The sequence below is a fragment of the Phascolarctos cinereus genome, unplaced genomic scaffold, assembly GCF_003287225.1.
Source record: "Phascolarctos cinereus isolate Bilbo 61053 unplaced genomic scaffold, phaCin_HiC Scaffold_9;HRSCAF=440, whole genome shotgun sequence".
Classification (NCBI taxonomy): Eukaryota; Metazoa; Chordata; class Mammalia; order Diprotodontia; family Phascolarctidae; genus Phascolarctos; species Phascolarctos cinereus.
Window position 1 is genome coordinate 244,238,149 of NW_027556402.1, and position 20,085 is coordinate 244,258,233.

The window sequence follows — 20,085 nt, forward strand, 5'->3', positions numbered from 1 at the left end:
AAATGATTCCCTTCTGTTCTTCCTCAGCTTCCTTCTTTTGTAAAATAACTATGATAGTTATTTTATTTGTAATATTTTATCGGTAATAGCACCCACCCACATATTTAACATATGTTAAATAGGTTAGCATAGGTAAAGTGCTTTGCCAAACTTTAGATACTATATAAATGCTAGCTATTATTAACTATTCCTTTTATGTTTGGCCATGAGGTTCCGAGGCTCCTGTTGAATCCTTCAGTACCAGGTTTGTACTAGAGGGTACAAGAGAACAAAGGAAGTCCCAAGGACTCATTCCACCTTCAGGATCTGGTACATGGCACATTTTAAAGCCATCAAAATGGTAGAGCTGGAAGAGACCTCAGTGATAACTTAGGAGCACCGCTTCATTTTGTGGATAAGAAAACCAGAGGCCAGAGAAAACAAGGGACATGCCACAGGTCACACCAAGACTGGCCGGTGGAGCAGCTAAGAGTGGGCTAACAATACCCAGCACTTCCATAGCTGCTCAGCACTTTCTGAATATGAATTCTTTGATCCCCACAACCACCCTGGGAGGCAGATGCTATCATTTCCCCCATTTTGTTGTTGTTATTCATCCTTCATTCTCTGATATCCGGAAAATGATATCTTGACTTGACCATGGCCCCCCACTGTGCAAAGCCACCAGCCTCACTTTCGCCTCTGGAGCCCTCTGGGTCCAGTACCCAGATTATAGATCTGGATGATTGCAGTTGGTCCAGATGCAGTGGGGTACAGACCTTGGCCCTTTAAAGCTAAGGTCTTTCCCAAGTCTGTTTGTCTGAGGCAACACCCATTCAGTGATTAAGGCTAGGTAAGAAAGGAGACAGAGAATGGCCTCTTTTACCTAGTCAAAAAAAAAAATCAACATGGGAGGGTAACACCCTCTGGGTTTCTAGTCAGAACAGAAACCCACCACTATTTATACTCACTCTGAACCATCAAAACCCAAACAATAACCAAGTGAGGCTTGGGTTGGGGCCTATTGTTGGCCAATCAGTGAGAGTCAGAGTGATTTGAGTTTAAGGCATGGTCAAGTAGCTCCATAGTTAAGTGACTTTCCCAGGGTCACACATAAGTGAGGGAGGATTTGAACTTAGGTCTTTCTGAGTCCTGACTCCAGACCTAGGGCTCTAGCCAACGCACCACCTGGCTGTCTCAGACTTACCAACATGCCACTTCCTGGCAGTCTTCAAGAGACTGTCCGTGCTCCACCTTGACCTGAAACTCAAGCTCCCACCCTGGCCCCCTAGGCTTCTGATTAGTAGGCATTTAGTATATGAAGGCTCAACCCAGACCCACCAAAACTTGCCAGCCAACTTTCTGTCCCTTCTCCCCATTCCTGCCCCAACACCCCCTTCCCCAATGCCAGTAATCAAATGGACATTATCATTAATGGAAAGGAGGTATCAATCAATTGCCGTGTGACTCTAAAACACTCCTCCCAGACCACCACTCCCCTGTATGTGTTGACTTCCTTCTCAGGTTTGAACATAAGCCCCTTGAGGGCAGGGGCTATTTTCGCTCTTCTTTGTATCCTCAGCGTCTGGCATGCAGTAAACCCTTAATAAATGGTTTCTCATTCCTTACTTCATTCAGAGATGCTAGCCCACGGTCACATGTGAGGCAGGATTCAAACTGGTCTTCCTGATTCCACATCCATTCCAGTGCCATGAGGCCTCACTTTGAAGCAGAATCTTAGCCCAGCTGTCCCCATTGTCTTTTTGCTCAACCCACACCTAGGACTTGCCCTAGGAGGGCAAGTTCTCCAATGCAAGGGTCTATGCTGGAGTGGGGGTGGGGAGGGGAAGGATTGGGAGGGAGTGGGGGAGGACTGTCAGAGCATCAGTCACGACTCCAAGTCAGGCAAGGTGATTAAGAAAAGCTAAATTTATATTAAATTATCATAAATTCCTAAAATACTGAACATAGTGGTTAAATAACTCCAGAAAGTCCAATCTCTCCAGTGAGTAACGTTAAAACCATTACACATGAGCGCGGAGAATTGCTTCCATTAGCTTAGGACAAAGAGATTTTTTGCTTTTTACATAGTAAATCAGTGCTCAAATAGATAATTCATCAAACATGTTCTCTCTACATTCTGCCCAGGCCAAGTGCAATGAGAGCTTTCTCTTTTTCAGGGGAGCTGTTTCCTCATTCCCCTTCCCCCCAAACAATGAAAAGTTTCCTTCCTCTCAGAGCTGGAAGCCTTGTTCTTTCGCTCCTATGGGTGACATCGATGCTCCCCAGCCCTTCTTGGCACCCTATCGCCCCATTCCACACACTCAGAGGACTTCCAGTCCTGGCCATGCTGCCTGCTAGGCCTAGTCTTGGAACAGGCTAGGGGAGGGACCACTGAGGGAATAGGTAGCTGCCCTCGGCTATGTTAGAACCAGACGGGAAAGGATTCTGTCCTGGTCCTCCTTCTTCACTAGCCCAACCTGGTACCTGTTTTCTCACTAGTGAGTTATGGGAAGAGCCAGAGTCAGACAAGGTCAGGCCACAGGAACTGTTCAAGTTGGGAAATTGCCAGCTCCTCTCCAAAGAGAAGGGTCCCCCTTACATGGCTGGGCTGCAGGACCACTGGGAATGTCCCCCCTGCAGGAGAGACGAGAAGCATCCCTTCCCTCCTAGCCAGCTGCTTCCCAACTCAGGTCCTACAGAGTGGTCTAGGCAGGAGAGACCAGGAAGCACTTAGCTATGGTTGGCTAGGACCTCACTTCATGGCTCCTAGCCCTTTCCTTCCCAATACTGTGCCATCTTTTACATGCCTGGTCCCAACCAAACAGAGCCAGGCCATAGCCTGCCTTCTCCAAGGCTGCCTTCTCTGTCCCCCAACTGATCAGTCTCCCAGGGTCAGAAGATATGAGACTGGGGGCAGACCCCAGAGCCAGAGGGGTGGTAAGGGTAGCCATCCCCACAGCCCTGCCCTTTATTTCAAACAGGAGACACTGAAGAAAACTTGCCCTTCCCAATAGCCCTCTTCCCAGAAAGCTCCTGGAGGACCACAATGCCACGTGACTAGAGCTGGAAGAAGAAACAGAAGTGAAAGGTGTTGGTGCCAGATAGGGGCCAGCATCCCTCCCCTTTCCTCTGCTCTGGCACTAGCCTGAGGCTTATTGCCTCCTGGGAGAATGGGTACATGCTAGAAGATAGCAGCTAAGCTAACTGACTCCAACATGAAAAGCTGTGATGGCATAAGGTCTTTCACTATCCCATCAGCTACAGGCTTATTACATCATGGTGTTGTTTAAAGAGAACTTCAGATATTCAGCTTCCTCAGCACTTTCCTTCAGGCTCTGGACAGCCCAAATCTCCATCCTGGCCGATCCCCCTGACCATTCCTGGAAACTTCTGGTCATTCCCTGAAGTGTTCTTTTGGAGAGTGCCAGAGGATACTTGGAGAAGCTTTCAAATTATAGGACCAAGACCTGCATTTGGTCCATCTGGTGCATCTCAATGGACACTGCACGATCCAAGCCCCCAGGTCATCCCAGGGACCTGACAGACTGCCTCAAGGCCCATTTCCTTTTGAGAAGGTTCTGACCAGTAATGGAATCAGGAAGACTTTGACAAGCAGGAAATTCATGACAGGCACCCACAGGCCGGGGTAGGCAGATGGGGCCAAAACCAGAATCCTGGTAGAAAGGAAAGGTGGTTGGGAACTTGGAATCCTTGCATCTCAGAGATGGAAGGGTCCAAACCCTACTAAATAACTGTCCCTCTACATCTGCAGGATGTGGTCATCTGGCCTTTGTTCAAAGACCTCCAATGGAAGGCGAGGCCACTCACGGTGAAGCCAGCTGTAGCATCAAAACCTGAAATAGCAGGTATTGCTACTGACTTCTAGGGATCTAATCAGTGACTTCTAGGGAACTAATAATACTGTCCATTGCCAGCAATGGACACCCAGGCCAGCCTACCTTTCAAAAACCTTTCCCTATTTCCAAAAGACTGGGGGGTTCCTGGAGATGGGAGGTTTGCAGGAAAAATCAGAGAGGACGCCCGTACCGGCTGGGCCAATTCCCCTCTCTTTTCAGCCCTCACTCATCACTAGGTCTTCACTTCTGTCCTTAGTCTCTCCCTCCATCCATTCCTCCCTCCTTACTCCAGCTACTGGCTGGACAAGTAAGTCCCCACTAAGAAATAGCTCTAGTGACTCTGACAGATGAGCCGGGGGCCTCTGCTGAGGAGCTCAAGGTGCTAAGGGAAGGGAGTGAGCTGTATATCTGCACTAAAGAATGAGTCAAAACCAGGCCCAACTTCAGAAGGCTGTTGTGCTCCCAGGACTAGGTATGAGTGGGCAGGCTTGGCGACCACGTCTGGATCTGAGTGGTCCTGTTGAGGCATCGTTTCTCGTGCAGAGGCAGGCGTTGGACAATGGTGAGAACAGCTCCAGTGGGGAGTCTGGAGATGGGGTTGGGGTGGGACCCGGGTGGGGAGGGCCGGAGGGGACAGGGCTGGTTGTTTAAGTGAGCACTAGGGCTGGTAGTTTGTTTTTGATGGAGAAGGACCAGAGGGGTAAGAGGGGATCTGGGCACTTAGACCTGGCTCTCGGTGGAGAGCTTGCGTTCATGTTTCCAGCCTGTGTCTGGCAGCGAGCCACGCCTCTCCGGGGTGGCAACGGCGGTGTGGACACTGCTGCACTCTGACTGCTCTTCCTGGAGGAGTTGTTCTGTTTCTGTGTCATCCAAGGAGCCGGAGCTGGCCTGGATGGAGAGCGTGTCTGTCTTCATGCACACATGGTCCCGGAGGAGCAGACCCCCCCTTGAGCCTCGTAACTGCTTTAGGTCGTCCCACTCGGCATCATCACTACCGCCCGACAAGAGGCAGATCCCCTCTACAATCTTGATCTTCTCCTTGGTGTAGCTGTGCTCGGGCCCAGCCTAGGACAAGAAGGGGGGAGAGAAACAAAGTCATGTCTCTGGCCAGTGTCTCGCTGAGGGGGAAAGAACATTAGGAGAAACTGGGTGAGGGAAAGAAAAGAGGAGTGAGTTAGCCCCAATTCATCACATAGGCAGGGGAGATTCACCCAAATGCCCAAAGATCAGCCTACAGGACAAGGGAGGGCTCATGCGGCTGACTCCCCAGGTTCTAGGCCTGATTCAGGCCCTAATCCCCTGGGGGACCTGGGCCAGAGAGCTCAGTTCCTAGAAGGGTCCTTAAGAGGTCTATTTGCCTTGCTCTATGAATGCAGAAGTGGAGGCCTAAAAGGAATGATGGGATTTAGCCATTTACACAGGTGGTGAAGGGTGGAGCTGAGATTCCCATCCAAGTTTACTGACTAAGAATCCAATGCCTTCCATTATATATATCAGACTGCTTCTTCCTCATCCATAGAGCTGAGGGGTTGGTCTAAGTAAACTCTAAGATCATTGAGAGCTTTTATGTCCCCTCCCAGCTCTGACATTCCATGTTCTCAGATTCCTATAAGTTCTGACATTCTCTTGGAAGGCCCTTCCCGGCTCTGACATTCTCTATTCCAAAGTTCCTCCTAGCTCTCACATTACCCATTCTATGTTCTACTGCACTTTCCATCTCAGGCATTCTATGTTGGAAGATCCTGTCAAGCTCTAAGATTTTATAACTTTATGATAATATGCAAAAGTGTTGCCAAATATAAGTGATTCGATCTGCATTTGGCTAACAGGTGATATACTAGCAAAAAAATGTTAAAGTATAGTAGACAATGTTTCTTTATTAATAATGGCTCCCTTTGTATGGAAGCAAGAGTATGCATCAGGGGCAGCTAGGTGGCACAGCGGATAGAGCACTGGCCCTGAAGTCAGGAGGACCTGAGTTCAAATCTAGCCTCAGACCAAATACTTGACACTTACTAGTTGTGTGACCCTGGGCAAGTCACTTAACCCCAACTGCCTTAAAAAAAAACAGAGAGAGAGAGAGAAGAGTATGCATCTATCCATGGAGGTTCAGAATGACCTGGAGACTGGCCTGTGGGCAGCTGGCTGCCTCAGGGCTCACACTGCCTGGAGCAGTGAGAAGGACCCTGAACTTGGAGCCAGATCCCTGGGGTTCAAGTCTAGGTTCCGCCATTTGCCGAGTCTCACCTCACCTCAATCTCTTTGATGAAGCAATGAGGACAAGAATCCCCGCTTCAGTAGGAAGCCTTCCCCAGCCCTTCTTAATTCTAGTGCCTTCCCTCTCTTCCTTATCTCGGTTTTCCTGTATGTAGTTTGTTGGCACATCTTGGCTTGCTTGTGGTCTCCCTCATTAGACTGGAAGCTCCCTGGGGGCAGGGACTGTCTTCTGCCTCTTTTTTTTTTTTGGTATCTCTAGTACTTTAGCACAGTGCCTGGCACATAGGAACCAATATTTCTTGGTTGACTGACTATCTACCTTTCTCCTTGTCTCACAGGGCTGCTGTGAGGACAGTACTTTGTAAATCACAAGGCACAGTGCAAACACGAGCTGTTATTACAATCCCTCCAGAAACGGAGGAGCTAAGAAGCTGAGGCACTAGTCATGGAAAGAAAAGCTAAAGCACCCTAAGACCACAGAGACGGAAGGGACCTCAGAGGCCATTGAGGCCAATGTCTTCATTTTACCGACGAGGAAACTGAGGCCTACAGCGGAAGTGGCCGGCCCAGGTCACACAGGTGGCAAACTACAGAGCTAGAATTCAAGAATGAAGGGTGAAGCAGGCGGGGCAGCAGCCCCGGGGTCACCCTGGGGACTACCAATGAAGCATGAGGAGACCCAGAACAGGGTTTCTTCACCATTTTTGGACACCGGAGTCCTTTGGCAATGTGGTGAAGCCTATGCTTGGCCCTGCTCAGACTCATGTTTTTAAATGCATAAAATAAAATACATGGGATTACAAAGGAAACCAATGATGGTATGATAATGGAATAAAGCTATGATCTTTTTCCTATCCAGGTTCACATCTATCCACATACTTCTAACTTGGCAGTAGATCTATCTATCTCTATATCTATATTTAGATATCTACATATATCTCTATCTAGATATAATATATGTGTATATATATTTTCTTTTCTTTTCTCCCTTCCCCCTGTAACAAAGAATAATAACAGCTAACATGTACACAGTGCTTTAAAGATTTGGAAAGCACTTTGTATCTGTTCCCTCATGTCAGCCTCACATCAAACCTCTCCGTTTAACAATGCCTGACCTAGAGGAGGCACGTATGGGCAGATCTTCTGTGGATGATATCTGGGAGAATGATGCAAGCTGAAAAGCCGTGGATGGACTGTGATCTGAGCCAGTGAAGGCATACCTACTGAGGAGACCATCACCTCACCGAAGGATTTTCTTGTGACCCACAGTCCTAGCTTGAATTGTGATTCAGTCGGCCCTAACTGCCTTGGTCCTTCCTCCTCTTTTTTTTTTTTTTTGTATTTGACCCTGTCCCTGAAAGCCGAGACTCCCCTCCAAGCAGCCAGAAACTGCTTGAGGTTTAGACCTAAAGGCCCCTTTGGCTCCTTCTGCTTTTCCTGATTCCTCTAGGAGAAGCCTCACTTCTGGTTCTGGGGGAACAGGAAAGAATTTGCAGCCACTAGTGAGGAACATGGCTATTCTCCAAAGAAAGCGGGCCAAGGCCTGGCCTCTGCCCTCCTGACTGCATTTCCTTCCAACCATGGAAAGGCAGCTGCTCTATTTCAAGAACAAGCACCTTGATGTGACACTGCCCCCCTTCCTCCCCCATACACACACATACACCCCCCCCCAAGCCAAGATTAGTACAAAGACCAGGCTCAAGGCACTGTGTGCCTTCATGACAGAACCCACTGAGCAAGTTAGGAAGAAACCACAGCCAAATGTCAGGGATTCCAAGGAACATCCTCTAGTCCTCAGAGACACACACACAGAGCACACAGGGAACAAGCCAAGATTAATGCAAGGACCAGGCTCAAGGCAATGGGAGCCTTCATGACAGAACCCACTGAGCAAGTTAAGAAGAAGCCAGGGACCCAATGTCAGGGATTCCAAGGAACATCCTCTAGTCCTCAGAGGCACACCCACATGCATGCACACATACTCAGCAAGTACCTGACATGAAGAGATGGGAGGAAATCAGAATAGAAAGGGTGAAAGGCTCTCAGAAGGGTGGGAGAGCTGCCAAGGAGGAAAAACAGAAGGGGGGGTGGGGGTGGGGGAGAAAAGGGTCACAAGGCTTTCATCTTCCACCTGTGAGCTGCAGGAGCTTCAGAAGTGCCTGGGGCCCCATCTTCAGGAACCTAGAAATCCCATCTCGTGAATGCGGCTGTTTCCTCCTCTTCCTCTTGTTTAAGTGGGGGACAAGGAGTGTGTAACACTGGATACACAATGTTGGATGTGATCTGTGTGATGGTTAGTTTTACCTAGGGGGCCATCTCCAGTCCTCCTGATCTATATTTGGCCCCTGGGTCCCGATGGCTCCAGAGGAAAACATGAGGCTGGTGACTTTGCATAGCCCTGCCTCACTTAAATCCAATTCGCTTAAATGTCATGGCATCACCTCCCTGATGTCATGGTCCTCCTCAAGAAGCCACAAGAGACAACAACAGCTTTACTGAACTAGCTCCCCTCCCGGTAGTTCTTTTTTATTTGTCTGCCACTAGGTGGCGGCAGTGTATAGAGTGATGGAATTGGGAACTGAAAAGACCCGAGTTCAAATCCTATCTCAGACATTTTGACCCTGGCAGTTTATCTTTTTAAAAAAAGTTTATGTCAGTTTCCCTATCTGTATAATGGGGGTGATAATAGCACTTATCTCAAAGAGTTTTAGGCATCACATGAGATAATATGTAAAGTTCTTTCCAAACCTTAAAACACTGCATAAATATTAGCTATTATTGTTTATAAGGGAGAAGAGGAAAGCAAAGAAATATAATGGGAAATGAGTATGATAGAAAAACAAAAGGTATCAGTAAAAACTAAAACATGAGGGAGGCATTTGGCGGGCACAGTGGAACAGTGGAAAGAATGTTCAACTTGGAGTCCGGAAGACCTGAGTTCAAATCCTGCCTCTCACACTTACTAATTCTGGAATCCTGGGCACGTCAATTAAGTCTCAGTTTTCTCATCTGTAAAATGAGAAGATGGCAAACCACTCCAGTGTCTTTGCCAAGAAAACCCCCAAAGGGATCACGAAGAGTCAGACGTGACTGAAAATGACTAAACAACTATAGCGCTTACCACAGTGCCAGGCACATAGCAGGCGCTTAATAAATGTTTATTGAATAAAGAATTAAGTCTTCCTGGCTTCCCCCCTTTTTCCTTCCACTTCCCAGTTCTTTTTCAGTCTCTCTGTTCAGACTTCTATCCATTTAGCATATTACCTCTACTGGAGTCATTGTCTATTTGTACTATCCTTGCACACCTTCCCCATAAGACTTTAAGCTCGTTGAAGGTAGGTACTATGTCTTGCTTCATTTTTATATCCATAACTTTAGCCCAAGGAAAGCCATACAGTAAGTACTTAATAAAAGTTTGCCATGTTAAATTGAATTAGCCCCAGATTTGAATAGGAAAGTAAAGTCTTTTCCTACAACAGAATATAAGTTCCTTGAGGGCAGGAATGACTTTCTTTTTCCTCTTTGTATCCGCTCTTTGTAGCATCGGATTTGGTACATAGAAAGCAATTACTAAATATTTATTGGATTGACCTCACTCCTCACCTCTTTCTTATAGCAGAGCTGATTATACATGGCTGGTTTTGGGATGGTTTCAATCTTCACTTCCTGGGTGGAGGTCCGGTAGGAAGGATTGCTGTAGGTCAGGTTTCCCAGGCCAGGATCGGTAAATTTGAATTTCTTGTGTCTAAAGGAACATGGGGAGAAGAAGGAGAAAAAAGGGTCAGGTCTGATTTTGGGGGTGGTCACTAATGGAGCCGCCAGCTCAGAAATACTGACTCTGCTTGTGTGTAGGCAGGACTCAACCCAAGGAGAAAGGCCACTAGAATGTCCATGTTCACAGCCAAGTGGGAGCTTGGCTAGCTCTGAAGGGAAAGGGTGATGCTTCTGGGTAGAGTCTTCAGGAGGAAGATCATCAGGAGAGTGGACTTCAACCCAAGACGAGGATGGGAGGATCACGAGAACATCGTTTTCGTCTAGACCTGCCATTCTGGCAGTGTAGACACTCTGCAGATTGGTGACTTGTCTCTAACTTAGATCTAGGGCTGGAAGGGACCTCAGAAGCAATCAAGTCCCACAGCTCCACCTTACAAGTGAAGTCAATGAGGCCCACAGAGGCAAAGTGACTTGTCTAAACATTTATATAGTGTTTACATCTTTTATAATATAACAGCGCACATTTATATAGCACTTCAAGGTACAGAAAGGGCTTTACAGATATCACCTCACCCAATCCTCGCAACAATCCTGGGAGGTGGGGGCTATTATCACCCCATTTTTCAGATGAGGAAACTGAGGCAAACAGGTGGGTTGGCTTGCCCAGGGTAAGTATCTGAGGCAGGATTCAAACTCAGGTCTTCCTGACACTGGATGCAGGGCTTTATCCACTGAACCGCCTAGTTGCTTCATATAACAGAGATGCTCTCTTCTTCTTCTTTTTTTTTTCTTAGCTAGGCAATAGGGTTAAGTGACTTGCCCAGGATCACACAGCTAGTAAGTGTTATACATCTGAGGTCAGATTTGAACTCAGGTCCTCCTGAGTCCAGGGCCGGTTCTCTATCCACTGTGCCACCTAGCTGCCCCTGAGACGATCTCTTCTGACCCTCCCAACGGTGTGAGTTAGATTCTGTTATTATCCTTGTTTCACAGAAGAGTGGACACAAGCTGAGAGATCATGTGACTAGTGTCCCCCATGATAAAAGGGGGAGGTCGGACTATGCAGCCTCTAAGGACCCTCCTGAGGGTCAGGGTCTAGACTCTAACACAGGAGTTCTGCCTCTCTGAGGTTGAGCTAACGGACTTCCTACATCTGTTGAAAAGGAAACCCATGTGGTGTCTCCATGGCCTCTTCTGCTGCCCTGAGCCAGGGTGCGTGCCCTTGGGGAGAGTTGGGATGAGTCTGGCCAGAGGCCAGAGGCAGGGGACATGAAAGAAGACAGACCTGGGGCCACTGAGAAGGACCATGGCTGCGCAAGTCATGAAGGCTCGGAGCCCTGCGGTTACCTGTACAGCATGAGAGCAGCAATGAGCAGCAGGATGAGCAGGATGCTGAAAAGGCCACCAATCACGTAGCTGACACGGAGCCCTTCCCCTAGAGGAGAACATGGTGGGACAATCACTGAGACTGACGCATGTGGCTCTTTAAAGGAGAGGCCTCATGACCACATTGTTAGACCAGTACTCCCTGTACTGCCAGGTACAGTGGAAAGGATGCTGGCTTTGGAGGAAGAACACTGGGTTCTAATCCTAACTTTATCACTTTTCACCTGGGTGATCTTGGCAAATCATTTAGCCTCTCTGGGCCTCAGTTTCTTCATCTGTAAACTGCAGGGGTTAGACTTCATCTAAACCTACGATCTTATGACAGATGAGGAAACTGAGGCTCAGAAAAGTGAATCGCCCAGGGTCACACAGAAGCAGGATGTAAACTCAGGCCTTCCTGACCCCAAGTCCAACTAGGCCATGGGTTCTTAACCTGGGCTTATGCTGATCCCCACAGTCTTTGAATAGATTTTTTGGGGGGGAATCTGAAAACTTGAATAAGAAAAAAATACAACTTTGTTTTCAGCAACCTGTAATTGAAATTTAGCATTTCCTCCAATTATTTATGTCTATTTATTTGTCCAATCATTCATTCATTCATTTTTAGTTTTAATATAAGAAAAAAACATCATGGCCATTAGAGCTACCATAAATTGGAATGGGCTGCTTCAAGAGGCCCTCAGTTGAAAGCTTCAAGCAAAGTCTCTAATTATTTAAAAACATTGTTCTAAGAAGAGGTCCAGGGACTTCACCAAACTATAAAGTGATTCATGAAACCAATAAGGTTAAAAGTATCATCACTGGGCCACCCTGCCCCCACAGAAGCCCTAGGCAAGGACCACCACAATCCTCTGTCTCAGGGAGTCAGGGTTAGTGACGGATCCAACTTAACCCATGCAGTAAGTTGCTTTATCTAAAACAAAGGGTTTGGGGATCTCTGGGAACCAGCTGGCAAGTGACCTCCCTCTACCTCACTCTCAGATGAGGAAAGAACTTTCTTTCAGGCCCATAACATTTCCTTCGCTTCCTTTCCCTATGTTTCCCCTTCAAAGAAGGGTAGCTGGGGAATTCAGAAGAACATGGGAGGACTTGTCCGAGCTGATGCAAAGGGAAGAAAGTGGAACCAATAGTCTATATGTAATGATTACAACTAAGTAAAGAAAAAAAATTAAAACATTTCTGGATTTAGATTGATTACAATAACCAATTTTGCCCCCCAAAACAAGAGATGACAGAAGACTTCCCTCCTCTTGGTAGATGCAGAAGAGGCTATAGATGTGGAATGCTGCATATCCTTTCAAAACAGGTGGTTTTGTTTTTATTTAAATTAATGTTTTATTAATGTCTTTTGTTTTTACGAAGTAGCCAATCTTAAACATTCCATGTCTGACACCTATCTACTCAATGAGCTGTTCCTTGTGACAAAGAAAAACAGTTAAGTGAAACCAATCCCAAGGTACCCATGTTTGACGATGCATGTACTGTTCTGTACTCATATTCCCCTACCTCTCCAAGAGAAGGAGGAAGGGAAGTCAATTTTCTCAGCTCTTCTCGAGGGCCAAGATTGGTCATTACAATGAATAATAACAATAATAATAACTAATATTCATAGGTTTACTGTGTGCCAAGCACTGGGCTAAGCACTTTATAAATATTATCTCACTTGATCCTCACAATGAGCCTGAGGTAGGTGCTATTATTATCCCCATTTTACAGACTAGGAAACTGAGGCAGACAGAGTGAAGTGATTTGCCCAGGGTCACACCTATATTAAGAGCCTGAGGCCACATTTATGCAGTCTCTTTTTGGTGTTCTTTCCCTGACTTTCTTGCAGTCATCACAAATCTTGTTTTTTTTGTTCTACTTATGTTACTCTGCATCAGTTCAGACAAGTTTTCCTCTGAGTTTCTCAAACTCATCATAAGAGCTAGCATTGATAAAGCGCTTGCAGGTTTGCAAAGCACTTTACATGTTATATCATTTGATCTTTATAGCACCTTTTTGAAATAGGTACTATTATCATCCTTATTTTTTATAGATAAGGAAAATGAGGCTGAAAGGTGAAATGCCTTGCCCCAGGGTCAAACAGCTCATAAGTGTTAGACATAGGATTTGAACTCAGGTCTTTTAAACTCTAAATCTGGAACTCTATTCAAGATGCCACTTGGCTGCTATCACTATTGGTTGTATTTTCCCTAACCTTTTATTTGTTAAAAGAGAGAGTTCAATGGAGAGAGAGAGGGGGAAGCATGTTGGGAAACGATTGTATTTTTAAAAAACCATTAATAACATTTTATATATTTTTTAAATGAAAGGAAAAAAAAGTTTAGTGTCTGAGAGACTGAGAAAGAATATCTAACTATGAAGATATGCCCATTCTGATCAGGGACTATGCCAAGGGACTGGCTTCTCAGCCCCCAAAGATTTTCCCCAAGAAAGTCAAGAAAGGTGTCACTGGGAACTTTGATTTCTAGCACCCTCAATTCTCAGGTCCTTGGTACTCACCTGGAGCAGCAGGTATAGCCTCATTGGAATGTGCACAGAGGCCCTGGCCACCATCTTTCTCTGAGCAGCTGTGGGGCACGAGAAAACAGAGAATTAAGGCTACCCCTAGCACAGTACAAAATTTGCCCCTTCTCTACAGCAGGGGCAAGGCAATGTCTTGACCTTTCAGGAAAGGATTTCAGAAAACTGACAGGAGAGATTCCAAATAAGGTGAGATAAAACAAACCAACCAACCTGGAGAGGGCAGGACCATGGTCAGGGTTTGATGGCTACATATGACTTGATGTTTGAGAACTGCACAAGTGTGCTTAGGTGTGCTTTTAAAGATATGTTTGTTTGTTTGTTTGTTTTTAAAGTATGGTTTCTTTAAAAATTAGGAACAAGTTTGGAAGTGAGCTAGAAGCCAGCAGAGGTTGGTAGAACTACACATGAATGTTGAAATGTAATGAGGAGAAGGGGGAAGAGCCATCTACTTGGCAAGTAAAGACCTCAATGGAAAAAAGGCCATCATAGGCTTTTAAGTATACTCAATATTCTTCTGAAATGTGATTCCCATGGCCCCCACCCCCCACGGCCATTGCTTTTGAAACATGAAGGAGAATTCAAAAGGCAACTTAACATGGCTTCTCTGTTGGGTTATAAGTGAGTGGTTAAGGTTTCTTCTGAAAAATTAAAGAAAAATCACCTGTGAGATAGGGAAATGTTTATTCTAAACTTCCCTAAGGCACTGAAATGCCAGAACCAGGAATCCCATATATGCCTTGATGTAATTTTTAACTCTAAGAAATGACTGGGGGTAAATTCCAGCCTGGCAATAACTAGAATTAGATTAAGAAGCGAATGGGAATTGATATAAAGTTGATGAAGGCACTGGATTATGCACAGATTATGTTTTATTCCTTCAGCTTTTGTTTGATGTTGTGTTTCTATTTTAAACATATATATATGTGTGTGTGTGTGTGTAATAGAGTTATTAAGCTGATAAAGTTCTAGAGCAAGCATAGTTGAGTATGTGTATGTATATGTGGGGTTGGGGTGGGAGTGAGTGTGTAGCACCAAAGAAAGATTCCTTTAAGCACACCCAGATAGAGGCTTTCTGCCCAAATCGTGAGGCTATAAACGCCTTACCTGTTGGCATAGTACTTAGGAAGCCTTACCAAATAAAACCTATAGAGTAATGGCAAATATTAAAGGGAGGAGGGCCCGACAGATTCCAGCCATGGAGGTACCTCATTTATTGTCTTTTTTTTGGGGGGGAAGGCTAGGCAATGGGGTTAAGTGACTTGCCCAGGGTCACACCACTAGGAAGTGTTATGTGTCTGAGGCTAGATTTGAACTCAGGTCCTTCTGAATCCAGGGCCGGTCCTCTATCCACTGCGCCACCTAGCTGCCCCTCACTTATTGTCTTTTGAGTGAATCTCCTCCAAGCACAATATTGTTTCTTTCAGAGCTGGAGAAGAAACGGTCACATCTCTACCTTGAAGTGCTCCAAAATATGGAATTTGGTGTGACAGAAAAATGAGAAACAGCATATGGAATGAACACAGGATCTGGAGGACCTGAGTTCCAATCTTCCATCTGTCAACTGCTAGCTATGGGATGTAAGATGAAGGGACTGGACTTGGAGGCCTTTGAGCTCTTTCCAGCTCCAGCCTCTGGTTCTGTGCTGTGAACAGTGCTAGCCGCATCCTGGGAGCAGAATTCTCTAGCTGCACTTACAGTTCTGTCGCTGGTGAAGTGGATCAGTGTTTGAGGGAGACAGAAGACTCGGTCATCACTGCTTCTGACAGTCACCTCCAACCTCACTCTCCACCACTTCCAAATCCTCCTTACCTTCCTTCAGATTCCTCTGGGGATGTGCGGGTCCTAGCTGTGGAGGAGCGGGACGTGGTAGGTGGAGTGTTGGGGGGTGCTGGGCTCTTCTCACTCATGCTGGTAGACTTGGGAGCTGGGGGCACCAGGCCAGGCACTAAAGAGGAAGTGGAATTTGAGTGTGACGTGGAGGGCTGATGCCTCTGTTGTAAATTCCAAGGATAGCACACAGAGGGACTAAGGCAGGGAAAAATAACAGAGGCCCTGTCCCAGGCTCCCTCAGTAGGAGGTACTATCTAGAACAGCAAATAAGCCAGGGTCATCGGATCATAGTCTAGGCACAGAAGAGGCCTCAGAGCCCATCTAGTCTGCCACTCTTAATTTATAGATGGAGAAATTGAGGCTCAGGGAAGGGAAAATGACTTGCCCAAGGTCACAGAGGCTGTAAGCATCCGATTTGAACCTGAACTAGAGCTCTTTTGACTGTACCATTGGACATCAATTCTGACGGCTCTAGCCATTAAGTGACATTAGGGACACAGAGAGCCAAGAGGCCTGGATTTGAGTCTCCACCCTGCTCCTGATGTTACAAGTGACTTTCTTTCTCTTTCTGGGCCTCTGTCACTGAGATTTCTTCTCAAAGGATAAAATAAAGATATAACCAAAAGATCCACAGAGAAAAGCCCACATAGCATGGACAACAGCAATTCACGTTTATAAGAGGCTTTTAGGTTTGCAAAGAGATTTACCTACATTACCCCCATGGGAGGTACTGTCATTCTCCCCATTTACAGGTGAGAAAACTGGGCTGAGTGAGGCTGAGCTACTCAGAAATGGCACGGCGTGGTAAATAGACAGGGTTCAAATTCTACCTCATTTTGGGTACGTCACACAGTGCCTCAATTTCCTCATTTGTGAAAGGGAGGGGCATTGGATTTGATGGCCTGAAAGGCCCCTTCTAGCTCTAACGCTGTAATGCTATCATCCTCTCATTTGCTGACGGTCAGGTAGGACGAGGTGGAGGTTTATTAATTCCTCTTCTCCTAAGGGCTTCCAGGTGCTGATGGGCCTCTTCTGCTCACAACCCACCTAGAGAGCAGGACCGGTCATCAGGTTCATCGGGGCAGGCACAGACAAAGTCCAAAGCTCTGGCAAAGCAGAGATGGGTACAACCACCATTGTTCACTCCACAGGCATTGGTTCCTAAGGACAAAGAAATCAAGTGTCCAGTCAGGAACAGTCACTGAGAAAGTTTTGCCAGGAAGGGAAAGAGAAGATGAAATTTAATTCAAGTCAATTCAATAAACATGTATCACACCTATTAAGAGTCTACTATGCACTAAGTATTATACTCAGTGCTTGAGATAAAAAGAAAAACATGAAATAGTACTTGCCTTCAGGGGGCTTACATTCTATTGGGGGGAGATACATATACATTATATATATATATATATATATATATATATGTACACATATACACATACAAGCTAGTAAAGACAAAAGCATCTTTATATATATACAAGCAAGTAAAGACAAAAGAATCCCAAGTTATTTATCTAAAATAATTTCATAAGAAGAGAGAGCTCTCAGACTAACTGGGAGGAATAGGAAAAGGCCTTTGGTAGAAAATCCAGCCTTGTGGGAAGATGGTACATAAGAGATATAACTGGGCGGGGAAGGGGAGGGGGTTGGAGGCTGAGAATGGACTCTACCAGCTTAGAAGTAATACCTCAAGGGTCTATGATCCTATGACCTCTAAGGACCTTTGAAGCTATAAATCTTTGATCCCATGAGGCAGCATGGTGCAGTGGCTAGGGCATGGGACTTGGAGTCAGGGAGATGTGGGTTCAAATCCCACCTCGGATACTTAACTATCCACGTGACTTGAGGCAAACCACTGAACTTATCTGCTCCTCAGCTTCTCACTTGTAAAATGAGAGGCTTAGACAGCTTCTAAGGTTCCTTTTAGCTTCTAAATCTATAATCTGTCATCTCTAGAAAGCCTTACTTCTATAGGCACCAAGGGCTCTCAGAGGCTGTTCCAGAAGCAGGAGCAAGAGCCAGCTACCTGTCTGCCGCTGTGGTGAGACCACAATGATGTCCATGAGCCCCTCCACGTTAGCCAGCACGGTCTCCTTGTTCCGGCCTGAGTACTTGTCTACACGTTGGATTGATTTGGTCTGCCAGTCTGTCCAGTAGATCCACCTGTCTTGCTGCTCATCAAGGAAGCCCAAAGAAGGGGAGAGGGGTCACTGAACTGGTCAACGATTGGCAGCTACATCTAGTCTCATCCCAATGGGTGCCAAGAAGGAATTCTCTTAGCAATCAAGCTCTCACCCAGCAATACTCCTACTAGGCATGCCCCAAAGAGATCAAAGAAAGAGCAACACATGCAATCAAGCTCTCAATTTGTGGCTGTGACCTGATCTTTCCTTATTGTTGCTCTTCTGGGTTATAATAACAGCAACAACAAAAAAAAAAGAAAACCCTACAGTCTCCCTAGTACCTTCATATTTGGTAGGTCACTTCCTTTCCTACAGAGACTCTGTCCTGGAATGTGTCAGTAAGGGTCAGAGCTGCCTCACTGCCGGGTTCCCCACAGAGGCCATTCAGAGCCATGATAGAGCCTGGATACTCCAAATGATGGAAATTTCCAGTGGGGGAAAGGGACACTACTCTGGCCTCAGCCCATGGGGAAGGCATCACTACTAGACACTCCTGAAATTTGTAGCATTTGTAGAAACGTGATACAGTTGGTCCATCTGGGCAAATATGACCCTGAATGATTCTGCCCTGAGAACTCCACAGTAATGCTAACACTTAAGCGTTCTGTCCCACCCCAGACAAGAAGCTTTAGTTCCTTCTGCTACTCCACACTCTCCCACCTCCAGGGCTACCCTCGTTACCTGTGTGAGAGCAAAGGGATGGGACACATGGCTGAGCAAGACCTGCCGTAGCTTCCCATTGAGGTCAGCACTTTCAATCCGGTCCAAGTGAGCATCCACCCAGTAGATCCTGTGGGAGGGGAGAAGCTGTAGCTGGGAAGAAGGGTGGTAACAGGAGCCCTGGCTTTCCCCCTAATGACCTGTCTCCTCTCAATCAAGCCAGTCACCTACATCATGAGCGCTCAGGAAGAGGGCAGATTGGGCCTTGGGACTAAAGAAGAATGGGTGATGGGTCAATGAATAAAAGGAGAGAGAATGTAGTGGACTTGAGAAAGTGCGGGATGCTTTCCCTCCTATTCACTATGACTGCACCATGGCTTGAACCCAACTTGAGAGTGGGCTCCAACATGCAGACATACTCCCTTAGAATCAGAAGAGAGAAATGGGGTAGAAAGACACCCCAATTTTTTCATCAAATAAGCATTTATTAGGGGCCAACATATGCTAGATCAAGTCAGTATAGCATCATGGATAAAGTGATGGTCTTAGAACCAAGAAGACCGGGGCACGGTACAAGTTCTAACTCTGAAATATACTGGCTGCATTACCCTGGACAAGTCATGTGATATCTCAGTACTCCAGGTGTCCCTCTGAAACTGTAAGTGGTAAAGAAGGTGCCAATCTGTATTGATAAAGACAGTGTGCTTATCTGGGAGTTCCCTAGACCAATTAAATTATAGGTCCAATTATTATCCCCATCCTATGTGACAGATGGGGCAGCTAGGTGGCACAGTGAATAGAGTCCTGGGCCTGGACTTATCTTCCTGAATTCAAATCTAGTCTCAGATACTTACTAGCTACATGACCCCGGGAAAGTCACTTAACCCTATTTGTCTCAGTTTCCTGATCTGTAAAATGAACTGGAGAAGGAAATGGCAAATCACTCCAGTATCATTGACAAGAAAACCCCAAATGGGGTCATGAAGAGCTGGACCACTTGAAAAATGACTGAACAAAAGTGACAGATACTCAGCTAACTGCTGGAGATACAAAAGCAAAAATAAAGTAGTCCCTGCCCTCAAGGAGCTTATATTCTAACTCCACCTTTTCACTTCTGAGTGTCTACAAGCAGCTTAAGAGTCCCTCCTACCTCTATGACTTTTACTTTCCTTCTCCCTTTATTCTAGGCAGGTGCTTCTGATATTCCCTCCCTCCCTTCCCTCTTCTCCAGGTCCCTAACAAAACCCAGAATGGACTGGTAGGTTAGAAGGTGATGGCCACTGGAATTCCTTGGATTTCACTCTGCCTGCCCAGTGTCTGAGGAGGATGCTCACCTTCGGGTATCATAGTCCAGGGTGAGGCCATTGGGCCAGCCCAAATCTGTGTTGATGAGTAATTTCCTCTCGGAGCCGTCCAAGTTTGACCGTTCGATCTTGGCCAGGTGGCCCCAGTCTGTCCAGAAGAGGTACCTAGGCCAAAGAAGCCATGTGACTCCTCATAGAGGCAGAAGAGAGCATCTGGTTATGGTAGGGGGATGGTGAGATGATAGGAAAAACCAGTGCTTCTCATACATTTTTCTCATGATCCAGTGTTACCTATGGTCACGAGGAACAGCAGCATACAGCAGCAGAGTTAGGAGATTCATACTTGTATAAATATGTTCTAAATAATTTCTGGGGTGCACACAATTGCAAGAATAAGCTTCATGTAATTCATGGCATGTACCC

The 20,085-nt window shown here is 46.2% G+C and overlaps 1 protein-coding gene across 3 annotated transcripts in view; it reads right to left on the reverse strand.

Annotated features, from left to right (window-relative positions):
- Window positions 1-1,890: 1,890 nt before the first annotated feature.
- LRP4 (LDL receptor related protein 4) overlaps window positions 1,891-20,085 on the reverse strand; it is a 63,296-nt gene continuing 45,101 nt past the window's right edge. For 2 of the 3 annotated variants that reach the window (XM_021009813.2, XM_021009812.2), the window contains exons 30-38: window positions 19,693-19,827; window positions 18,380-18,488; window positions 17,542-17,686; window positions 16,563-16,676; window positions 15,495-15,630; window positions 13,662-13,729; window positions 11,118-11,205; window positions 9,660-9,801; window positions 1,891-4,904 (exon numbers count right to left, since the gene is read on the reverse strand). In XM_021009813.2, coding sequence (XP_020865472.1) covers window positions 4,560-4,904; window positions 9,660-9,801; window positions 11,118-11,205; window positions 13,662-13,729; window positions 15,495-15,630; window positions 16,563-16,676; window positions 17,542-17,686; window positions 18,380-18,488; window positions 19,693-19,827 — 1,282 coding nt within the window. In that variant the 3' untranslated portion in view covers window positions 1,891-4,559. Of the gene's footprint in view, window positions 4,905-8,049; window positions 8,116-9,659; window positions 9,802-11,117; window positions 11,206-13,661; window positions 13,730-15,494; window positions 15,631-16,562; window positions 16,677-17,541; window positions 17,687-18,379; window positions 18,489-19,692; window positions 19,828-20,085 lie in introns of all 3 variants that reach the window. The other variant, XM_021009814.2, reaches the window with a different exon arrangement.